This window comes from Octopus sinensis, linkage group LG11 (genome assembly GCF_006345805.1).
Source record: "Octopus sinensis linkage group LG11, ASM634580v1, whole genome shotgun sequence".
NCBI classification, from domain to species: domain Eukaryota; kingdom Metazoa; phylum Mollusca; class Cephalopoda; order Octopoda; family Octopodidae; genus Octopus; species Octopus sinensis.
Genome location: NC_043007.1, coordinates 54,494,041 through 54,518,895, shown reverse-complemented (window position 1 = coordinate 54,518,895; position 24,855 = coordinate 54,494,041). Strand labels below are relative to the sequence as shown.

At 37.1% G+C, this 24,855-nt stretch overlaps 1 protein-coding gene, 1 long non-coding RNA gene and 1 other non-coding gene across 5 annotated transcripts in view; 2 read left to right on the top strand and 1 right to left on the bottom strand.

The window, feature by feature from the left end:
- Positions 1 to 12,483, top strand: part of LOC115217356 (G patch domain-containing protein 11) — a 55,021-nt gene extending 42,538 nt beyond the window's left edge. For 2 of the 3 annotated variants that reach the window (XM_029787024.2, XM_029787025.2), the window contains exons 4-6: positions 1,944 to 2,057; positions 6,424 to 6,505; positions 10,912 to 12,483. In XM_029787024.2, the coding sequence (XP_029642884.1) occupies positions 1,944 to 2,057; positions 6,424 to 6,505; positions 10,912 to 10,973 (258 nt within the window). In that variant the 3' untranslated portion in view covers positions 10,974 to 12,483. The remainder of the gene's footprint in view (positions 1 to 1,943; positions 2,058 to 6,423; positions 6,506 to 10,911) is intronic. The other variant, XM_029787026.2, reaches the window with a different exon arrangement.
- A 2,505-nt stretch (positions 12,484 to 14,988) lies between these two features.
- Positions 14,989 to 20,399, bottom strand: LOC118765433. Its single transcript, XR_005001296.1, has 2 exons — positions 19,258 to 20,399; positions 14,989 to 17,588 (listed from the first exon to the last, which is right to left on the bottom strand). It is a non-coding gene; the product is annotated as an uncharacterized LOC118765433 (long non-coding RNA).
- Positions 18,753 to 18,824, top strand: Trnaa-ugc. Its single transcript has one exon. It is a non-coding gene; the product is annotated as a tRNA-Ala (tRNA).
- Positions 20,400 to 24,855: the final 4,456 nt, after the last annotated feature.

Sequence of the window (24,855 nt, the reverse complement as noted above, 5' to 3'; positions counted from 1 at the left end):
ATGCACGCCATGGAAACCCCCAGCACATCGTCCAACATGCCCATTGAAGTCACCAGCCACAAAGAGAAGGTCCCTGTCGTTCGTCAATGATGTGGTCTGCAGTAGGGTGTCATAGAAACAGTCTTTCAGTCTATCAGGTAGCCCTGGCTGAGGGGCATAGGCCTATATAATAGTTGCTAAACTATGATGGAGCACTAATCTAATCTTAATTATTCTGTCACATACTCTGACTACCTCGATTACCTTATCTACCCATTTTTCGGCGATAAGCATGCCCACACCCCGACCCCGTCAGTATTCCCAGCCCAGAAAATCTTGTACCTCTGTCCTTTGCCTGTGAGGAACCTAGCAGAACCTCCTCTCCACCTCACTTCTTGAATGCAGCATATATCAACACACCTCCGTTCCAGCAATTCAACGATCTCGCCAGATCTGCCTTTCAGTGTGCCAACGTTGAGGGTGCCAACCCTGAGGGTGTGGGTGGGGGTGGTATTGGCCCTAGTAGAGTCATGGACCTGAAAAGAAAACTCGCGTTTGGCAGGATTCATAGACAAACAATAGAACTCAAGTTCAAACCGCGTACACAACACTAAACATATCTTACAATGAATGACCACTACCTTTTATGGAAGGAGGTGGGGGTGGCGTAAGACTTGAAGTGTATCTTGCAATGAATGACCACTACCTTTTATGGTAGGGGGTGAGGGTGGCGTAAGACTTTGAAGTGTACAAGGGAGACAAGGATGAGAAAATTTAGGACTTCCTGTACCGGTGGAGGGGGTGGGAGGGCGGGTGCACCATGAAAACCGGCAGCCATTCCTTTCTTAGGAGAGAAATAGTTATTAGTAGGTATAAATACCTAAATTTGAGAGAGAGGTATTTTGCCTAATCTATGGGAGAAGCGTGAGTGATAAAGAGCTATAAATTATAAATACATTTATTCTATATCTACGAGGCATGAGGCTGATCGATAAAATTAGGGGCAAGCTATAAGATTAAATATATATTTAACACAAGACATGAGACAACGATATATAATTAAGATGAACTATAGAATTATATGTATATATAAAAACACGAGGCGTGAGGCTGAATTACACAAGTCATAACAATAATAATAGAGATAAAACAGGGCTAACTAAAAGATCAGATCAATTGCAGATAGATAGGTAGGTACGGGATGAAATTAAATTTAGATTGCTTAATTTGGATTCATTTTTTGTAGGAAGTCGGCAACAGTTTGAATTCAAGTAAATGTAAAAGTAGATGTAAAATTTTTAAAATATTAAAAAAAATACATATACATTATTACATATTAATAGAGATCAATACAAATCTCTGTATATAAAAGCATAACATATAAATATATAAATTAAAAGAACAAAAATTTGTGTGGTGTAAATATAGTGAGTGCAAATAAAAGAGAATACACTAACAGAAATAGAAATAGAAATTCAAAATAAAATGGGATTGAAAATATTGACCTCAATGTTATTCGACCATGGTATCAACAGGCCATCAATCTCATACCACCATGTAAATGAATTGTGATTGGCACAATATTGTTTATAATTCAATAAGCAGCTTTCTATTTCTCACCTTTCCAAATCATTGGAAAGGTGAGATAGGCATATTCTGATGAGCTGTAAGGGCAATGAAACTAGTCAATTCAATTGGCATTTCAAGCTGTCAAACAATATCTTGTCTAGCTGTAGTAAGATTAAATACATACGGTTATGACTTTCTATACAATCCCTGCCACATTGGTTCATTGTAGTCTAGTTTTCTGTTTTGCTCTAGTCAAAGATCAATTTGTCAATCTGTTCTTCAGAAGTGGAGTGTTTTTTTTTCTACATTCAGATACACATCTAGTCACAGTAGCACATATTGATGCAGTTTTGTGTGTGTGTGAAATATATTAATATTCATATTCTATTTTTCAGAAAATAACTGAACCAAAAGATTGGTTCTATTGGCCACTTTATCGATTAGAGCAAAAATTAGCTGATGAAAGTGAAGATGAGGTTGAAGAGAAACCAATTTTAGACATTTATTCTGTAAGTTATGTCTCAGTTATTGAGTTTTTGTGGTTTATTCAGCTTTGGTTAGGATTTGATTAAACCTTCATTTACCCCATCTTATAACCAATTGAATGATATAGTCATACTGACAATCAAATTCAACATAGATTCCAACTTATAAATTGAAATTCATGAGAGTAGAATTCTATGTCTCTGAACTTAAAAAATATAAAATATATAATTGCCAAACATTTTGTCCACTCTCATTTGATTCTATAAAACATCCCTAGTGTGAATTTTTTGTTAATGTTTTGAGACAAAAAGAGATGCACACCTGCTAGTACATTATAAAAGGTAACATGAGAAACTTCCAAGGAATAACAGTAAACTTAATTTCTCTTCAAGAATGTCTTTACTTATAACATCCTTCTTAAGTAAACCCAATGTCTATTATGGTTGGGGTTATGGTAGTTACACCCAATCTGGTAACCATTGTTCTTTGATCAATCACACTTTTATGTATACATTATTGTATTCTCTTAGTCTAGTTTATAAAATGAATTAATTTAGCAAAGAGGCTATCAAAGTGAAGTGCAAATATTGCACTTCAATTCTGCTTTGAGAAAAAGTTGGACATGCTAATGAGATTCCCCATTACATAAAAAAGTGTCAGAACAGCTGATTCTCCACATTTCTTCTTTTGTTGCATCAAGTCTACCCAGGGCTGGATTAAGACCCATAGAGGCCCTAAGCACTTATAAGATTTTGGTGCCCCCTTATTTATATATTTCAAAGTATAAACAATAACAAGCAATAAAATAAATTTCTATTTCTCAAAATGGAACAAAACTAACAGTAAGATGGAAAGTAATGTTTCATTGTGTATACTTCCACTTTATACTTGAAAAGTTTTCTCTTACTTTTTCTAATTGCAGAGTCTTTGATCAAATCCTTAAAATGAATCTTATATAACATGTCTGCTTTTATACTTAGTAGAGATAAAGGCATCCCAAATATTATTTTAGCAAGTTTAAAGTGACTTCTTTTATACCATAAACCATTTACCATTTCTGTGGTGCCCACTTCCCTTGATGCTCTAAGCACATGCTTATTTTGCTTAATGGCTAATCCAATGCTGAGCTTACCCTTAAGTTCAATCACCCTCAGGAGCCTTTGAGTTGCTGTTGTTTAGAATTAGGATTAGAGCTAGAATAAACTTAGCATGGGACATGTTTATTTCTGAGAGGAAGATCAGTGTCCTCATCTTCCTTTTGTTGCCTGTCAAAAAATTTGGTTAAAAAAATAGAATAGAAGTGAAATTGATCTGAAAAACAGAATATTGTGTTTATGACGATATAAATATGTTTACTGAATGATGGATCATCATCATCATCATCATCGTTTAACGTCCGTTCTCCATGCTAGCATGGGTTGGACGGTTCGACTAGGGTTCTGGGAAGCCAGAAGGCTGCACCAGGCTCCAGTCTAATCTGGCAATGTTTCTACAGCTGGATGCCCTTCCTAACGCCAACCACTCCGTGAGTGTAGTGGGTGCTTTTTACGTGCCACCTGCACAGGTGCCAGGCGGGGCTGGCAACGGCCACGGTCAGATTGGTGTATTTTATGTGCCACCGGCACGGAAGCCAGTCGAGGCGGTGCTGGCATCGGCCACGAGTCGGATAGTGCTTTTTACGTACCACCAGATCAGGGATCCTGGCTGGTTCAATTCGATTTCGATTTCGCTTGCCCCAACATGTCTTCACAAGCAAAGGGGGGTTGGCATGGGTGCCTGTCGTACGGTCGCATTGGAGTATTTTACGTGCCACGGCCGCGAGTCGGATAGTGCTTTTTACGTACCACCAGACCAGGGATCCTGGCTGGTTCAATTCGATTTCGATTTCGCTTGCCCCAACATGTCTTCACAAGCAAAGGGGGGTTGGCATGGGTACCTGTCGTACGGTCGCATTGGAGTATTTTACGTGCCACGGCCACGAGTTGGATAGTGCTTTTTACGTACCACCAGGCCAGGGATCCTGGCTGGTTCAATTCAGTTTCGATTTCGATTGCCCCAACATGTCTTCGCAAGCATGGGGGGTTGGCATGGGTGTCTGTCGTCGGATGAGGTTCTATATCGACTTCGCTTGCCTCAACTGGTCTTTGTGTCCAAGGGAGGAAAGGCATTCATAAGTGGGCTGGGCTCACTTGTCCTGCCTGGTCTTCTCACGTACAGAATATTTCCAAAGGTCTCGGTCGCTGGTCATTTCCTCAGTGAGGCCTAAAGTTCGAAGGTCGTGCTTCACCACCTCGTCCCAGGTTTTCCTGGGTCTACCTCTTCCACGGGTTCCCTCAACTGCTAGGGATTGGCACTTTCTCACACACCCATCTTCATCCATTCTCGCCACATGACCATACCAGCGCAATCGTCTCTCTTGCACACTGCAACTGATACTTCTTAGGTACAACATTTCTCTCAAGGTGCTAACGCTCTGTCGAGTATGTACACTGACATTACACATCCATCGGAGCATACTGGCTTCATTTCTCACGAGCTTACGCATGTCCTCAGCAGTCACGGCCCATGTTTCGCTGCCATGTAGCATGGCTGTTCGTACACACGCATCATACAGTCTGCCTTTTACTCTGAGCGAGAGGCCTTTAGTCACCAGCAGAGGTAAGAGCTCCCTAAACTTTGCCCAGGCTATTCTTATTCTAGCAGTTACACTTTCAGCGCACCCACCCCCACTACTGACTTGGTCACCTAGATAACGGAAGCTATCAACTACTTCTAGTTTTTCCCCTGGAAAGTGACGGAAGTTGTTTTCTGCAGATTTTCGGAGGTTAATGCTCCCGAGCATCTGCCACATACAAAAACTATCTTCCCAGTTAGCCTACCTTTGACATTGCTGCACCTCTTATGTGTCCATAGCTTACACTGGGTACATCTTATAGAGTTTCTACCTACACCTTTTCTACAGATCGAGCAGGGCCATCTTCCTGAAGATATTTGTGGATTGTCTACCTTTCTACTTATTAGTACTTCGGTTTTAGCTAGGTTGACTCTAAGGCCCCTTGATTCTAAACCCTCCTTCCACACCTGGAACTTCTCCTCCAGTTCTGATAGTGACTCAGCAACACATAAACACTAGGCTAATCTTATGTGTAAATATACAAGCTATAAAGCAGCTTGCTGAAATAAATTGGTTCCACTTCTTAGGGTCTGGAAATTCTTTCCCTTGAGCAACATTTAAAATAGCTCCCACCGTTACTTAACATTTGGTTGAAAAATTGAAATATATGAAAAACGATATTTTGTCAATAAAACAAGTTGCTTCAATATCATAATTTAATGTCTGTTTTCCATGCTGGCATGGGTTGGACAGTTTAACCAGAGCTGGCAAGCCAGAGAGCTGCACCAGGCTCCAGTCTGGTTTGGCAGGTTTCTATGGCTGGATGCCCTTTTTAACATCAACCACTTTGCAGGGTGTGTTGGGTGGCACTCTCACACAGTACTGGCACAAATGCTATTTATGTAACACCAGCACAGGGCACTTGCTGGCCAATCCACCTCACCAGTGGGTGCAACACTTCTGCTGTGGAGTATGTGTCTTCTTGAGTACAGCAAGGTGCTAGGTATCTTGGTCCTTTGTCATCTCATCTGAACAGTTCAATGTCCTGAGGTTGTTTTTCAGTACTTTCCTTCCATGTCTTTCTGGGTCTTCCTCTTTCATGTGGTCCATCTTTCCATGTAAATATGAAAACGTACAGAACTGAGTTATTTGTACTAGAGCGGAAAAAATCTCAATTGATCACATACTAATGAAATCAGAAATTTGATCCAGAATCAAAATAACGTTAGTATTACTTACAATAGTCTATAATATTTTATTGTTTAATTTCCAAATTATTTGTTTTTTGATATGTTTGTGCAGCAGAAGATAGATGTTATAGAATAATAGATTTTTATTCGCAATCAGAGGAATGTTATTTAGTTTCAGTTTTGTTTGGAATCATTTATTTCCTTAATGTCTCTAATTCCCCAGTGAAAAGGTATAGACACCTTTCTATAACCATACAGTTCATCTTAATATATTTGAAAACATGTGCTTTATATTAGAAACTATTATGGAAAATACTTTGAAATAGAAATGAACAATTATACTTTGATTTCCTGATGAAGCCTGAAGACAGACCCAACTATATGTTGTCAAGTGAAGTGGGTTACATGGAAGTGAGAAGGAGATGCAACAACTGACACTATAGCAATGGTTTATATTAAGATAGTGACAGGTTGACAGTAGGCAGCAGTGTATACTGGGGGAATCAGTAGGAGATGGTGGCAATGACTTTAACAATATATTTTTGATTAATTCTTATTTTATATTTTTATTTTCTAAAATTTCAGCCTGAAGAAAAACTAGAAATGGTGATTGACTATCTAAGAAACACCTACTTTTATTGCTTATGGTGTGGCGCAACTTTTGATAGTAAGTTAAATTCTACAGTTGCAGTTGAAGTAATTTCTTGACTTGTGACAGAAAGCTTCTTTTGTTCAAACAATTATTACTGTAATGTCTTCCATTTCATCATCATTGACGAGATCATTGTTGTCATTCTTTTCCTCCTCTTCATCATCATCATCATCACCACCATTCCTCACTCATTCAGTTAGTCCTTTTACTGATATCTATGTTTGGGAATTAAGCTAGCTAAACCATCATTGTCATTATTATCAATAGCACAATTAACACCACTACCATCATCATATTATTATTATTATTTAACATTTAAGGTGGTGAGCTGAGAGAAATGTTAGCACGCTGGGTGAAATTCTTAGTGGTATTTCATGTCTTTACTTTCTGAGTTCAAATTTTGCCAAGGTTGACTTTGTCTTACATCCTTTCTGGGTTGATAAATTAAGTACCAGTTGCGTACTGGAGTCAATCTAATCAACTGGCCCCCTCCCCCAAAATTTCAGGCCTTGTGCCTAGAGTAGAAAAGATTATTAGTTAACATTCATTTTCCATGCTGTTGTGGGTTTGGAGGTCTGGCCAGAGCTGGCAAGCTGGAGAGCTGCACAAGATATCTTTAAAAGATGTCAGACCAACCCTATGTACCTCTCTGTTTCTCTCTGTTTGAATAAGCAGAAGTAATAAACTTTTCTACTGAGCTAGCCATGACTGCAGCTGCTACCACCCAATATTTATCCATTGTTATGTGAAGCTTCAGTGAGATTTTTATGACTGAGATTACCAATTGCAGCAGATATCAGGTGTTCATGTTTCTAACAATGTTGTGGTTAGATCAAATTTTACATACTGTTGCTAATTTTCATCCTCATAGCTGAAGAAATACTTCCACCCTTACTTTACAAAGTAAAGCATGGAAACACAGCTTTTAAAATGCTGACAATGGCAGTATCAGAGCTGATATTGAAGGAGTTTTTTATTCTGATATCACTTTTGAAAGTAGTATTTTATGTTTATGACATTTTTGGGACTCCTAAGAAGCGGTTGTCAAAAATTAATTGCAATAATTGCAATAAATTAATTTACTGATAAGCTCTTTTCAATTGCAATAATTTATTGCGAAGCTATGATTATTGCAATAATTTATTGCGAAGATTGCAATTAATTGCAAGCGTGCGAGGACTGACCAATTCCCTACGTGCATACGCATTGCATGCAAGCACATATGCATGCATGCGTCCTCCAAGCCTTAAGTCTCAAGGTCACATGCACAAGGTCGCAAGGTCACATGCATGCGTATTGTGTGCAGATGTGATCATGTGGCAGCTTATTGATTAATAATGGTCAGGACATTGTGAGTTCACTGATTTGCTCAGGAGACAATTGAGCCGTTCTTACACTCACTCAACGTATGTAGTGTGATGGAGGAAAAAGACAACAGAAAAAGAAACAAAAAGGAGAAAGAAATACAGAGACCTTACCTGTTGACCTAGGTGGGATGTGCGATCACTGTCAAGAAAACAAAACGTCCTTGCACATTCCTGTCTCTCACCAAACTGCCCAACGTGCTTTTTGCCCATGTATGCCCCCGTGACTCTCCCGCCGACCCCTGTAGTTTTCACTTCTGTTTACCTCATCTGCAATCCTCTCCACCAACACCACATAGCTCATCACAGCCCATAACACCATAATGTATTTACTTGTGCTGATCACAACCGAGTCCATGGATTCTCAAAAGATTGTCAAGTTATTCTTCACTGAAGTCGACCCTTCCAACGGCAAATGGCGTTGCAAGTGTGGAAAAGAGCTAATCAGATGGAAAAACACTGGCTGGACAAATCCTTTCAGCCACATCAAGAGTCAACATCCAGACTATAAAAATCTTTTCCAGCCACAGTCATCAATTGACCAGTTCATCACCTCGACATGGATCTCGAAAAAGGGATCTAATGTGTATGACTGGCTTTATTGGATATGTGTTTGCTTGCAGCCCTCCAGCTGTGTCACAGATGATGTTACCCGCTGTTTCTCATGCCTCCAACCCATTTATAAAAACACATTGAAGAAATATTTGGAGTTGGTGACAAAGGAAGTGGAGAAAAAGATTGCTAATATTCTACCTTCCCAATTCCCCCTTATTATTGACGGATGGTTGAAAACGTCAACTCATTTTCTTGTTGTCTTTGCATCCTTCTACTCATCGAATGTGAATGGATATGAAACTGTTCTATTGGCAATTTCTCCACTGCTAAAAGAAACTTCAGCAAATGACCATTATGATTTGCTGGAATATGTTTTAAGCATTTATAAGACATTTGCTAATGTTACCACAATATGCAGCGACAATGTTGAAGTGAATAAGGCCTTGGCAAGAATATGCAATCTACCATTAGTTGGATGCGCATTTCAATGCTTTAACCTCGCTTTCATGGATTTTCTTAAACCCCACAAGGAATTGTTGGAAAAACTCAACACTTTGATGGCCAGACTAAAAACGGTAAAACTGGCTGGGTTCCTATTGACTTTCACAACTCTTCAACCTGTTACGAAGAATGACATGAGATGGTCCAGCACTGCCAAAATGGTTGACCGTTATGAACAGTTAAAATCCTTTCTTTTACAATCTAGCTAATGGACTTTATTCCAACCGCCAGAGAAAGTTCACAGCTATCTCAACTCCACTTGTATCTAAAAAAGCTTAACTCAGTCACATCAGCTCTTCTGCAAAAAGATATCACCCTGGCTGACATCTGATGCCTCTTTGACAAAACGATCCAACTATACTCCTCCATGCAGAAATATCTCAGTGCTGACGCAGAAATCGTCCAGTTCCCTTTGTTTGAGAAGTCTGTGGTAAAAATACAAAATCAAAAAGCCACTGAGCTGACTGCAGATGAAAAGGAATCTGTTGTAAGCTTAAAGCTGCCCAGTACACCAGAACAAGAAACGGTTTTGGACGATGAATTGGACAACTTCTCTTGCAATGTCCTCAAAAAGCATGAAAGCGAGATGGGTGCCAGCCAACCACGTTATATTAATACAGCATTCATTTTGCCAACGACTAACTTGGTTGAAAGGTTCTTCAGTGTAGCAGCGAATGCCTTCGATGATACAAGACATCAATTATCACTCATAAATCTGGAGATGCAACTGTTTTTAAGAGTAAATGACCATCTTTGGGATAATGAACTTGTTTTGTGTATCGTTTCATCCAATCCCCTCATGTAAATTGTTAAATGCATACTCATTATAATTGCTAATAGTATGAAACCGTCCTTTTTCCATTCATATGTTTTTTTTGTCTTGATTGGAGTGGTATGGGCCCTAAGGGGAGTGTTGTAGGCATGTTTTTCCATCCTAGGTCATATCACATTGGTGGTCGATTTTGTCATTCTGGCAGGTGGTGTAAGAATTTTTAGAAAATTGCAGGTGATCCAAACATCTTTCAGACAGCAAAGAAACAGATCAATCAAAATTGAGAAAGTAGAGCTTTCATTAGAAATGTAGTGTTATTTTTGCAAAAAATGAAACTTTTGGATGCGTAAAAATTTTACAAGGAGAGCATTGCAATTATTTATTGCGACGAAAGAAAAATGCAATTAATTTATTGCAAAAAAAATAAAATGCAATAAATTCATTGCAACGAAATAAATTTATTGCAAGCTCCGCAATGCATTTTTGACAATTCCTGCTCCCAAGAGTAGTATGGGAAAACAGAATTAAACATGATGCTTGGGTTGTCACTAACCTCTATTTTGAACAGTCTGTAAGGAAGTCAGTGGCTGCAGGTGTGCCTATCAGCAAATAGGGCAGCCTCCTGAAGTATTACTCATGGATGGAGATCTATTATACCTAGGAATGGGCCTTTGCTGAAGAATCACTTTCTGTATTCCTAACAAATATTAGCACTATGCCTGGAAAAGTGCAGTATGAAGCAGCACATTGGATTATCCTTGAACTGAAGAGTCAATCTGAATGTTTGCAAATGAATGGGCTCTTTACAGGTACTAAAGAACCAGGTGATGGTATTAAATTTGTTGACATAAACAGCTACAGCCATCCAAACAATGTGGGTCACTGTGTTTTATCCTGCACCAGCACTTGACTGTTTGTGTTTCTAAACTTCAAGCCTCTTATTCTTTATATTGATTTGTTGAAATTTGCTGTGATTTTTTTAGGCATTCTATACAGGTTTTCTTCTTCATTGCTCATCCCTCTGGAGGTGATTGCCTGTTAATTAATTTGAAATTTACTAGACCACTAGAAAAGTAGATATTCAGAGATCAGAGAGGACATGATGAAAATAAAATAGATGTATGTAAGTGGAAGCAAAGTGAAGTGATATAAGAGAAGAAAATGATAAATATTAAGTCTCATATAAGATCTTTAAAGACTAACCATTTTTTATGTATATCTTATTATAGGTATAAAAGACATGGATGAAAATTGTCCTGGAAATTGCCGATCTGCTCATGAATCAATGTAAACATACGTTTCTGTCTCAATAATCTTCCTGTTTTTTTTTTTACAGAACATTTCATTGTTTAATTTAGTATCAGAATAAACAAAATTTAAGACAAGTTGTTATTTTAAGACACATCTTGGTGGAGATAAACTGTTTATAACTTTTTGAAAATTATGATATAATGTCACTGTCTTAAAGCCATGAATATCACAGACTCATTTCCTTACTTTTTTACTGAACTTTAAGTAAGAAATCAATGAATACAATTGATTGATTTAGCTTCTAGAACTGATTTTCCTTTGAGAATTTTACAACAAATCTTAATTTACATACAAACATCACTTTCACTCCAAAAGAACAAAAATACTTGCATTTTGGTATTAGAAATTTTATTTTGTTGTTTATGTTTAGGTGGAGTTTTAATGTGAACTAACTGTTTCATTGAAATTTATAACAATAATAATGTTGATGGATTTGGTTTGCCCCAGAGAAATAGGACTGTCTTTATAGCTTTTATAGGCTGACTGAGAGTGAGGAGAATTTTGTGATTAAACATTTATATTTCTCTTAAACATTTTCAAGCTAATGTATTTAGAAAAGACATATAGGGAGGGATTTCCAGAGGAAAGGTAAAGTTAGAGTGATGACAGATAAGTTGGGAGTGTCTCAATAGAGATGGAACAACATTAACCACTCCAGAAGTGTTGAAGCCACTATAACAGGAGTTGATGTAGTGAGTTGAGGATTGTGAAAGATTCAGTTTCTACACTAGTGACATTGGTGTGGGATGAGTATGAAGTCCAAGAAGAGTTGTGAGTGTTGAAGTCATTGAGAATGATGACTTCAAGGAGGAGTTACTTTAGATAAATGTCCTTGGTATGGTTAGTTGTTGGTGGTTGGAGGAGTTCAGAGAGCAGCAAATGAAACAGATGTATTTGGAGAAGTCGGAAAAGGGGACTTTCTGTCAGAGCAACTGGAATTCCTGTTGCTGATATATGCAGGGTAGAGAGAGCAGTGGAATCTACAAATGTTGAGATGCCACCTTTTAGAGCGAAGTTTCAATATAAAGTGTAACATGGACTGAGGTAATGATTGTAGAATTTGTGTCTTGGAGTGGAATTGGAATTGTGATTTTGAGTATTAGTTGGAAAGCAATGTACAGGGTTTGAACTGGATGAAATTCTATGGACATAGAAGGTGAATTGTCCAGTGGGTTTAGTTTTACTATTAAACATCTAGGGAAGTGTAGCAGGTGTTGGTGTGCTGTGAAGACATGATAACCCCTTGCCAGGAGCCTAGTTCAAATGCTTACAACATAGTGAATGCCATGGAAGGCAACAGAGTAAACTCTATGAACATCTGAAAAATGTGGAATCACCATCTACACAACAGAACTACATAAAACAAAATGATAACTTCACTCACTCATTCAAACTTTTGTTATTTTATTGTTTTGTAGTGACAAAGATACATATATTTAAAATCACAACAATAAAAAGAATAAAGACAATATTGCCTACTTCTAAAGATACAGGTTGTCTTTTGTGTTCTTCTAAAATAGATGCATTTCCCAGAGACTGAAGAAAAAAAAAATCATATACCATGTTTGAGCAACCATAGATAAAATGTAGAAAATGAACTAAAATAAAAGTGTCTTATTAAGCCTTTAGTTGCTCATTTGAATAAGTGACCATCTCACTAACTGATCGTTATGTCTGATAGCTAATGAAACTAACAGCTGCCCACAAACTGACTTTTATCATTCAGGGATCAATAAAATAAGTATCAATTAACTAAGAAATCAATAGTCTTTTATTTAATTAACCCTTTGAACGTAAAGATACAACCAAAATGTAAAATCACAAATCAATTACACAATAAGAGTAAAAAAAATCCAACAAGCAAATATGCAAAAAGACAAAAGCAAACTTCAGCACATCTACTCTTGTAATTGCCTTAACAGTTGAAGGTCTAATCTCTTTCACTATTATCATGGCTACCAATAACATCCCTTTCTTTTATTAGCAATTTATAATAAGAGATACAGATTTCAATTTCAATAATACCACACAGCTAATACTATTAAGATGGTTTTTCATGATTGTGTGCTCTTGTTATCATATATTTAGATTTCTTTCTCTAAGGACTAGATGTTTGCTTTTAAAGAGCTCATTGTATTACAATGCTCAAGTGCACTATGACTTGTTGGAAGCTTATATATTTGACTATTGGATTCTTTTACAATCATGAAGATATATTTGCACATGTCATTAACTTGTAACTTCACATTTTGATAGTATAAACATCATCATTGTCATTGTTTAACACCCTCTTTCTATGTTGGCATGGGTCAGATAGTTTGACATGGAGTTGGCTAGCAGGGAACTGTCTAGATTCCGACTGTCTGTTGTGGCATGGTTTCTACTGCTGGATGCTCTTCCTAATACCAACCACTTAACAGAGAGTGATGTGTGCTTTCTACATGCCACTAGCATGGGTGCATTTACATAGCTCTGGAAGAAGGTGCATTAATGCAGCACCAGCACGGATGCTTTTTAAGTGGCACCAGCACTTGAAGACAGTGATTTTACTTAGCTTGACACATATTATCAAGTACAGCAAATCACATCTCCTGGTCCCTTGTCATTTCCTCAGTGAGGCTCAGTGTCTGAGGATCCTTTCTCACCACTTCATCCCACGTCTTCCTGGGTCTACCCCTTCCACAGGTACCCTCCACAATTTGAGATATGGAACTTCTTTATGCAGCTGTCCTCATCCATATGCATCACATGACTAAATCTTGCACACAACATCTGATGTCTCTTAAATCACTTACACTCTGTCGTGCATGCACACTGACATTACCTATCCAGTGGAGCATGCTAGCTTTATTTCTTTCAAGCCTTTGCAGGTCCTCTGTAGTCAAAGACCATGTTTCACTGCCATGTAACATAGCTGTATGTACACAAGCATCATACAATCTGCCTTTCACTCAGAGAGAGAGGCCCTTAGTTACCAACAAAGTTAGAAGCTCTCTGAACTTTTCCCAGCCTGTCCTTATCCTAGCAACTACACTTTCAGAAGTTCCTCCACCTCTGCTAACTAGGTCTCCAAGATAACAGAAGCTATCTACTACCTCTAATGACCCCAGTCCCCTGCACAGTTGATGGCATTTGAAACATGTTTCAATATCTTTTACCTATATTAGCAATGAGTTATCATCAATTACTTGTTGAAATTCATATAACCAAGTGGGACAGCATAGAATGGTTTCAAAAATAGTTGTTGTTGCCAATAACAGAAGTCTATAAATTGTGAAGCAATATGAAGTTCAGTATTGTAAAATACTGAGATGTTCAGTAAGAATTGCTGCAAAGAGACTACAATATCAGAAGGAAGTTTTTAATATAGTAATTTGTCTTTAAATAAAATTATTTTCCTAATCTATTTATGAGTTTTGACAGCTGATAAGCAGAAGTGAACCTGTCATTAATTGGACATGGCCCATGTTACTGTTATTGAATAGCAGTTCCATTTAAGAAAATGAGCTCTGCGATATTTAATTGCTAATTCAATGAAATTAAGAATTGAAAGTGTTGTTGATGAGATTGATGATCTCTATTTGCCAAATGGAATCATCATATTAGATGAGTTGTTAGGAAGTAATGGGTTTTTGGAATGATTGAACCTGCAATAGGAAGAAGGTTTATTATTTGAGGTTCCCAAACTACAGGGCGGTCACATTACTGCCATTAACTGGAGAATATATTAGTGCAGTTTCTATTGTCACATACAGTAACCCGATCAAAATTTACAAACCAAAAGTGATATTCATTGAACTAGTCTTTTGGTACTAGTGCCTAAGCAAACTGTCAAAGCAAGAAAAGGTAAAAATGAATGAGATTTCTCAGACTATGATTTGTATAGATTTGGGAGCATATATGTGCATAATGGCAAAGAACATATTCTTTTATCATATTAATTTTTATTTGTTACATTAACCATTCTGTGACTCTTTTTCTAACAAAAAAAAAAGAAAAAAGGAGTCTCAGAATGGCTTTAATATTTAAAATAATCAAGAATTATGAGTGGTTTAGTGAAATATCTAATGAACTCAATAAAAGACAAATTTCTGCATCTAATATTATTTTTCATGTAATAATGATATTTCTGCCCAAGACTTGAATTTAAATTTCAGTTTCAACTAGGTTAATGTTGAAAATTTAATTAAATATAAGAAATAAAATATTCATACAAAATTCTTTAATAAGGACTGGGTAGGATGTGATAAAAGAGTTTCCAGTAATGTTGAAAGGATAATAAAGTAACAGGGTTAGTGGAAGAATGCATGGGAAACGGATGGTGGAGATTGGGTGTAGGGCTCACAGTTATAAAGTGAATTACTTTAAGTGTTATGAGATGTGAGGTAGAAGGGTGGTTGAGGCAGATTTGCGAGGTCACAATGGTCTGTTTATTTTGGATGGCAAAGAAGTTAACATACAACACTGGAGTGGGTACATTCAAATACAGAATTAGGCTGTTAGATAGAGACATATAGTAAAGAGTAAGGATAAAGGGTAAAGACCCTCTTTGGTTATGAATGACCATGCGATTGCACCTAGAAAGTTACCATCTGAGGCACAAGTCTGTTTATGGAAGACCAGCAGTTACCCATGCATACCAGCTTTCCCTCTCCATGCCACTGATGTTATCCAAGGGAAAGGCAAAGGATACAGCTTAGCATCAGTGATGCTGCAACTCATATAGTATTAGGTGGAGATATACAGTTCTTAATTTACTGTCATGGTGATATAGATTGTCATCATAGTGAGATAACTTGTTGGTATTGGGTCATCACTATTGTGAATGTGAGCTCGTCTCCATTGTTACTGTAGTCTTTGGTGTAAGAGTATGAGTGTTGGCTGAAAAGTTCATGGGTGGACTAAGATATTCTCATGGAATGTGATGAAATGAAGTTTATCTTTCAACATGCTTGGATCCCATTGGTGAAGATGCTTTCGTCCTGTTAATCAAAAAAGTCCAATAACAGCAGATATGATGTCACCATCACTGCAATACTAGTTCCCAGCCAAGTGTTTTTTCATGTTAGGGAACAGATGATAGTCAGATAATCATAGCACTAGCCTGATAACAGCAAATGGGGATTGAATCCTAGGTCTTGCTACATTAACAAAACATCAATAAGATCTGGTGTATTGCTGGTGATCCTTTAATATTGGCAGTGATGGACTCCACTGTTGATATTTCATTGGATTGCATGGTATTTAGTAAGTTACATTTGTGTCACAGTTGTGTGTGTGTATGTAGGTGAACTCATATGAGCAAGTTACTAATGAAGCAGTAGGTTTAAAAGGAAGAAGGAAAGATGCCAGGCTTGAGAGGCAGTGAGGACAAAAGAGAGAAAAGGTTAATTCAGAATTTAAAAAACCACAATAAATTCCATTCTGAATGGAAAAAAATGTAGTAATTTGGGGAAATTTTAATTCAATATGAAAATATATTACTCAATCATTTGGATATGATTGTTGAGGTGTTTGGACAAAGAATGTGAACCAAAATTGCTCTTTTGTTGAATCCTACTTTATTGCTTCTACTTTACTTTTTCACACAAGGTAGATAGCTTTAAATTTGATTTACAACACTGTGCAAGACAATCTCAAAGCAATTTTTTACATTTAGATTATACTAGCTTAAAAGTTGTACTCCATGTGGACTTTTAAGCTAGCTCCTATGGAGGGCTAATTGGGCCTGCAGCCCCAAACTAAAGAGAGCAATAATAATAAAGCATTTATTGATACCCTACCAGTATGGTATTACCCAACCAATATGGTATTATTTTAAATTCAGTTTAAATGAAAAAAGTTCACAAATTTTTGGAGTTCTTTTAAAATTTGAATTTTCAACTATTAGCAGATAACAAATCCTCATCTAGACCTGATCCCAATGCTGGATGTTCAAGAATCAAATGAAGGGCAGATTTTCAATCGTGGGATCATCATGATTCAAAATAGGTATAATATGTCTATGTAGAGCAAATATAGACTGAGATACAGAGGTCCCAGATGGACGGACAAACAGAATTTTGCATTTATAATTATAAATGAATTAAATTCTCTCCCATAACGAAACTCTTCAGCTCTCTCCGAGTCTCTAAATTTTTTTTTCCTCCCCATAAGAAATTATACTGTCATGGTGTGCAACAAGACACACCAAAGAACATAGGCAAACATAGATAGGAATGAAAAGTCTTTCACAAAATGCTTGAGAACACAAAATTTTAAACAATGTTTTAAAATATCAGTCTTTGAAGAAGAATGGATTTGGTTTGATGGTCGAAAGTCTAATTTTCAAAACAAATGCTCCAGAAATACTTTATGTAGACACAGTGACATCAGAGCAACACGGGTGAAAATTGAAAGGAAAAGTTGAAATAGGCAAGATGGCAGATATAGTTAGGATTTCATCTTTTGAGACACCATTCTTGTTAATAAACTGATCAACATGGGGAATAATTTCACTGCTGTCAGCTTAACCAATTTGCTTGAGAAGATCCTTTGCTACTTCAGCCCTCTGATTTCTCTAATCAGATTTTTCACTAATATATTCTTTGGTTATCTATGGTAGAGAAGAGGCTGAAGAAGATATTACAGAAAAAAAGAACAGAGAAGCATCAACGAAACTACAATAACGATAAGTTAGCTAAATATTAATGAGCAAAACACTTTATTTCTTGTTGCTCTAGATCACTCAGCTGGAACCCTCGACGAAATGCCAGTAAATATTAATAAACAAGCAGGCCCTGTGCCATAAAAAATGACGGCTAATCGCAGTATTTTATATATAAATATGGATGGTAAATCAAATTAATACACTTGTCAATGTTATTTAGTGGTTGTCTTTTGAGATGTGACATTGATCATTGTTTGCTACTGAAAGAACGCTGGTTCACACAAACATTCACATACTTCCTTTGTACACGCACACGCATACACACATATACTCATACAGAGTTGAAACACTGTTTGATTTTCCTTTTCAGCGTTGAATGTTCACCATCCAACTTCCATTGCTCACGCACACACACAGATTCACATACATCCCTTTTACATACACATACATATACTCACACAGAGTTGAAGCGCACCTACTACCAAGTTTGCCATCACCCTTCCTTATTCATCTATCACCCCTTCCTTTCTCATTCATATGTTACGACGGAGAAAAGCACAAGAATATTTATCATAGTAGAAAATTATTTTCCTTTGGTATAAGTTTTAAGGTTATCTCCCTTAGACAAAGTGTTAAAAAGGAGTTAGCTCCCTCGGTGGCTGCAACTCATTTTTTTTCTCTTCGTTTGAGGACCGCATTCTCGTTCTGTGATCTGTATTTTAAGTTAATAAAGTGGATAATAAAATACCTTGAGTAGGAATTAAGTCAACTGACAGTAAGTTAGAATTTCTATGTCGATTGAAACAACCTCGACGATAACCTGGTATTTTCCATGCATTTTACGTTTGTTCTGTAAAAAATTAACTTTTTGTTTGGTTTGGACATAAGATAAAATAAGATCAGTAATAAACAAGTGAAGAACCAACATATAGTGCAAAAAAAATTATCTCCCCGAAATATTACAATATGTTTCAATTCACGGTTTCACATCAGGAATCTTGCAACACAAATTCATAAAGAAACTTCATTATACCTTAAAGTATAGATATAAATTAATTAGTCTATCACAATTAAATTTAATGTTAATAATTTATCCTTCAGTAACGTATCGGGGATGTAGCTCAGTGGTAGAGCGTTCGCTTTGCATGCGAAAGGCCCCGGGTTCGATACCCGGCATCTCCAAATCTGTAACAGATTCTTTTTGCTTTTTTATATATCCTTATAAAATCTTATTTGATTTAGAAATTAATCCCCGATTTCTTTGGGTGTGCTGGTGTATTTGAGCCGTTTCGACTTTTAACAGTCATCTTGTGTTACAATGTCTAGCAAAATCAATTGAGGCGACATTGCGTCTGCAATGAAGGTTAATTAATTACCCTAGAAAGTCGTTAGAAGCTATCGGTCACCTCTCGATCTTTGTTTATTTAATACGGCAGACAAAGTGAAAATAACTGCACTAATTAAAAGAAAGGGGAAAGGGTACTTGTGAATGTATCAGTGCTCATGTTTAACTTTTATCTAAGTAATTTCCTATTTTCTGCCTTAAAAACGATATGTTTAATAATTTTAAAATGGAAAATCTTTGGTTTTAAGTACATATAAAACATTTAGCGACCTTCGGGACTAATCGAGGACATTGGTCTTCGATTGATGCTTTTTTTCTTTCTTTCTTTCTTCCTCCTTTTTTCTTGAGTTTTTGATTTGTATTTTAATGTGGTTTTGTAGCGACCTTCGGGACTAATCGAGGACGTCTTCAATATTCTTTGGTTTTAAGTACATATAAAACATTTAGCGACCTTCGGGACTAATCGAGGACGTCTTCAATTGATGCTTTTTTTCTTTCTTTCTTTCTTCCTCCTTTTTTCTTGAGTTTTTGATTTGTATTTTAATGTGGTTTTGTAGCGACCTTCGGGACTAATCGAGGACGTCTTCAATATTCTTTGGTTTTAAGTACATATAAAACATTTAGCGACCTTCGGGACTAATCGAGGACATTGGTCTTCGATTGATGCTTTTTTTCTTTCTTTCTTTCTTCCTCCTTTTTTCTTGAGTTTTTGATTTGTATTTTAATGTGGTTTTGTAGCGACCTTCGGGACTAATCGAGGACGTCTTCAATATTCTTTGGTTTTAAGTACATATAAAACATTTAGCGACCTTCGGGACTAATCGAGGACGTCTTCAATTGATGCTTTTTTTCTTTCTTTCTTTCTTCCTCTTTTTTTTCTTGAGTTTTTGATTTGTATTTTAGGCAATCTTTCGATCGCCGTATTTTAATGTGGGGCGATCGGCGATCTTTCGTTTTGAGTAGACAGAATGTAAATATCCGAATATAGTACATATATTTGCGGAAATGATAACGAAACGAAAGCTATCCGGGAAAATACAAACATGAATTTAGGTATCACGTGCACAAAATGCGTAACGGTGGGAAAGGGATGCATGAATATGCACCAAATGGGGAAAAACCATATATATATGTAAAAAAGAAAAAGAAAAAAATCTTTTTTGTTAGGGTAATTTTTATAATTATTTTCGTTTGGATCTTTTTCGTTTTCTTACAACCACTTGAAGATTTTTGATTTCTTAACGGATTGTTATCAGAAGTACGGAAGCTATAGTAATTGTTTGTCTCTCGCACAATAAAATTTACAATCTTTTTATCGAAAATGCCGTAAATTTATTTACATTTCTTTGATGATAGCCGTATAAATGTAAAATCGTTGAAACATCAGTTGGTGATGTTCGTCGTTGAAGAGTTAAAAGTCATTTATTAAATAAAAGGCGATCTTTCGTCTCTAGTAGACCTTTCCGTCGATTTCCGTAAAAAACTTCTTTTTTTTTTACATATGGGCTTGCGGGAACTTTTGAAGTAATGAGAGCGAAAGAGACTAAGAGAAAGCGATTTTATGACGAGGGAAGTTCTTTTGAATTTACCGTCCAGGGGAAGCATTGATGTACATGTGTGTGTGTTTGATGGGGTGTGAGAGACAGACAGTATGTTGTGTAAGTGAAGTGCTTCTGTTAGTGTGTGTGAAGAGACAGAGAGAGTAATGTGTGAAAGAAAGAGATAACTGAAATTTTTTACTCGGTGTATGTGTACATGTATGTATGTGTGTGTGTGTATGTATCTATGTATGTGTGTGTGTGTATGTATGGCCGATTCAGTGTTTACATTAGTTCGAGTTAAAACGAAAGATTACCTTTGCCTGTTTATGTAACGGTCTGCTATGTAGAAAATAACGAGGTTGACTCAATGGAATAATGACAGTGATCGAAGATATAGACAACATTTTTTTTATTTAATCGTTATACATGCCTTGTCAACTGCTACTGTGCAGCCTTAATGTCTCTTGATGTGACGATGGTGAAATGGTAAGAAAAAGACGGGAGAGTTATAAAATGAGGAGGAGATATTCTTTTCATGAATAGATATTCTTCTCGGCCATACATACATACACACACATACATACACACACACACATATTCTTACATACATACATACATACACACACACATACATACATATACACATACACCGAGTAAAAAATTTCAGTTATCTCTCTCTTTCACACATTACTCTCTCTGTCTCTTCACACACACGAACAGAAGCACTTCACTTACACAACATACTGTCTGTCTCCCACACCCCATCAAACACGCACACATGTACATCAATGCTTTCCATGCACGGTAACTTCAAAAGAACTTCCCTCGTCATACAATCGTTTTCTCTTAGTCTCTTTAGCTCTCATTACTTCAAAAGTTCCCGCAAGCCCATATGTAAAAAAAAAGTTTTTTACGGAAATCGACGGAAAGGTCTTATTGCCAAATAAAAATATATTAATTTAATATTCTCTTTGACTAAATATTTTCAAATTTATATTTTTAACTTCTTAGGAATGTTTCCAATGTGTGATTATTGTTACTGTTGCTGTTGTTGTATAGGAGTTGCCTTAATTCTTTTTGATAATCCTTCCTATTAAGATTGTTTACGATAAAACTAATTTGTAACATGTCCATAGAAGTATGGCAGTATCTTTTATCTTCTACTTGTTTCAGGCAGTAGTCTGCGGCCATGCTGGGGTATCGGCTTGCAAAAGTTTTAGTCGAATGTATCGACTCCAGTACTTATTTTTTAAAGCTTGGTACTTATTCTATTTGTCTATTTTGTCGAACCGCTACATTACAGGGACATAAACACACCAGCATTGGTTGTCAAGCTCTGGTAGTGGGAGACAAACATACACACAGTATATATGTGAAATCCTCAAATTTCCAAGCTGAAAACAGAATCGAACTGTCATTTGCTTCCACGGAAATACCCAAAGTGAAATGTTTTGATTTTGTCGAGTTATATCGAAGGAAAGGTTCGCCATACACACACATATATATATATACTAGCAGTATCGCCCGGCGTTGCTCGGGTTTGTAAGGGAAATAACTATATAAGCATTTTTAGAGAGTTATAGCAAAAAAATGCATTAAAAATGGAATAAAAAATGATGGTAATTTTTTTTTAAATCGTTGACTCATCGTAGACATTTTTAGAGAGTTACTTCCCTTATATAATAGCGAAAAAATGCATTAAAATGGAAAAAAATGATGGTAAATTATTTTTTAAATCGTAGACTCATCGTAGACGCGCGCTAATACCCAGAAGGGCTCGATATGAATCACGACTATAAGATACCAGGTTTTGGTTAAACTGCACCGCAAAATGTGGGAGTAGTTAGGAATCTAAATCGTAGGAGACAGACACCACACAACTTCACTTTTATATATAAAGACTAGCAGTATCGCCCGGCGTTGCTCGGGTTTGTAAGGGAAATAACTATATAAGCATTTTTAGAGAGTTACTTCCCTTATAGATGCCAATTCGGGCTTTCTTAGCCATTTCTGTTTTGGTGTCTTCAAGCCATGAAGTCGTTGTTCTAAAAGAACGCTGGTCTCCTTGACAACGCTTTACGACGTTGATTTCCTTACACTCCCTTCCCCACAGCTTCACAAGGGAGGGAAGAAGGGGGAGAAGCAAACAGGTGCAGGTGTGACCATGGACGCCAACTCCGCCGCCATCGACACACGAAAAATTATGCATTAAAATGGAATAAAAAATGATGTTAAATTATTTTTAAAATCGTAGACTCATCGTAGACGCGCGCTAATACTCAGACGGGCTCGATATGAATCACGACTATAAGATACCCGAATTTGGTTAAACTGCACCGCAAAATGTGGGAGTAGTTAGGAATCTAAATCGAAGGGGACAGACACTCACACAACTACAGTTTTATATATATAGACTTGTGCAACAACTAAAACATTCGGTTGTGCAAATTGTTTGCACAGGAAACCTGCCCAGTGTGGCGGTTTTTGCCGTTTTTGTGGATCTGTTTCAGCTTGTTTAGCGATTTCTGTTTTGGCGATTTCAAGCCATGAAGTCGTTGTTCTAAAAGAACGCTGGTCTCCTTGACAACGCTTTACGACGTTGATTTCCCTACCCTGCCTTCCCCACAGCTTCACGAGGGAGGGAAGAAGGGGAGGAGCTACACAGGTGCAGGTGCGAGCATGAACGCCAACGCCGCCACCGACACACGAAAAAATTGGAAGAACCCAGACGACAGCTTCAGCCACCACCACCACCACCACCACCACCACCACGACCAATACCATCACCACTACCACCATGACCACCACCACTACGCCCATGACCACCACCATCACGAAGACCACGACGACGACCACGACGACCACCATCATCACCACGACCACCACCACCACCACCAACAACAACAACACCACAAACACCACGACCACCATCACCACTACCAGCACCACTGCTGCCACTATCACCGCCTCCACCACCACCATACTATGCCTCTGATCTCTCCTTTTGGCTACTAAATCCATTACCATATTTCACAAGTACCATCGCCATACAATATTGCCTTCAAAAGTTTGTGTTTGGATAATATTTTTTAAGTAAAAGTTGTGCAACAACTATAACATTCGGTTGTGCAAATTATTTGCACGGGAAACCTTCCCTGTGTGGCGTGTTTCCCAATTTTGTAGAATTTGCTTTAGGGCTTTCTTAGCCATTTCTGTTTTGGTGTCTTCAAGCCATGAAGTCGTTGTTCTAAAAGAACGCTGGTCTTCTTGACAACGCTTTACGACGTTGATTTCCTTACACTCCCTTCCCACAGCTTCACGAGGGAGGGAAGAAGGGGGAGAAGCAACACAGGTGCAGGTGTGAGCATGGACGCCAACTCCGCCGCCTTCCCTTTATTTAAAAAATATGCGTTAAAATGGAAAAAAATGATGTTAAATTATTTTTAAAATCGTAGACTTATCGTAGACGCGCGCTAATACCCAAACGAGCTCGATATGAATCACGACTATAAGATACCCGAATTTGGTTAAACTGCACCGCAAAATGTGGGAGTAGTTAGGAATCTAAATCGTAGGAGACAGACACTCACACAACTTCACTTTTATATATATAGATATATAGATATATATAGTAGGAGTGTCAATGAATAGTTAGAGAGGGGATCGAAGTGTGACACACACAGACACACAGAAATTAATTTTCACATTTATTATATATCAATGAAAACTATGAATACATTTTATCTTTAATTCCCTGTAAGTTTGGAGTTATACTCCCTAATATTATATATATATAATAAATTTAGGGTGAATACTTGATAAATGTAAGCACCTGAATATGCCAGCTAGTAGCATAGGTGAGAGGATATATGTATCAAATGAAAAACACGACACAAAGGATGTTGCGGAACATATGTTTCGAGCTTTATAGAACAACTTATTCTTACATCAATGCATAATCGACATAACAGATAATTCAAAAGCCCTCTTCAGCCGCATGTAATTGCTACACCAAAGACTTGTATCACATTATGAAAGGTTTGAGAAAAAACATTTGGTATTGTTTATAATGGTAGGTAAACCGAGTATCACTGGGAAAGTATGTTTGTAAATCTTCATAGGCGTACATTGTATTATTAGACTCCAAAACAAATCGTCTATACCGTTTTCTCACTCAATATAGAATGAATACTGGGTAGATTCCTTCATGTAAGGGAAGGAATTGGATGTTGAGAGAGAGAGAAAAAAAAGAAGAAAGGAGGGGAAGGGGGGAACCGTTAATGAAGTTGGGATCACAAAAAATATATATACAAATGTAAATATATGT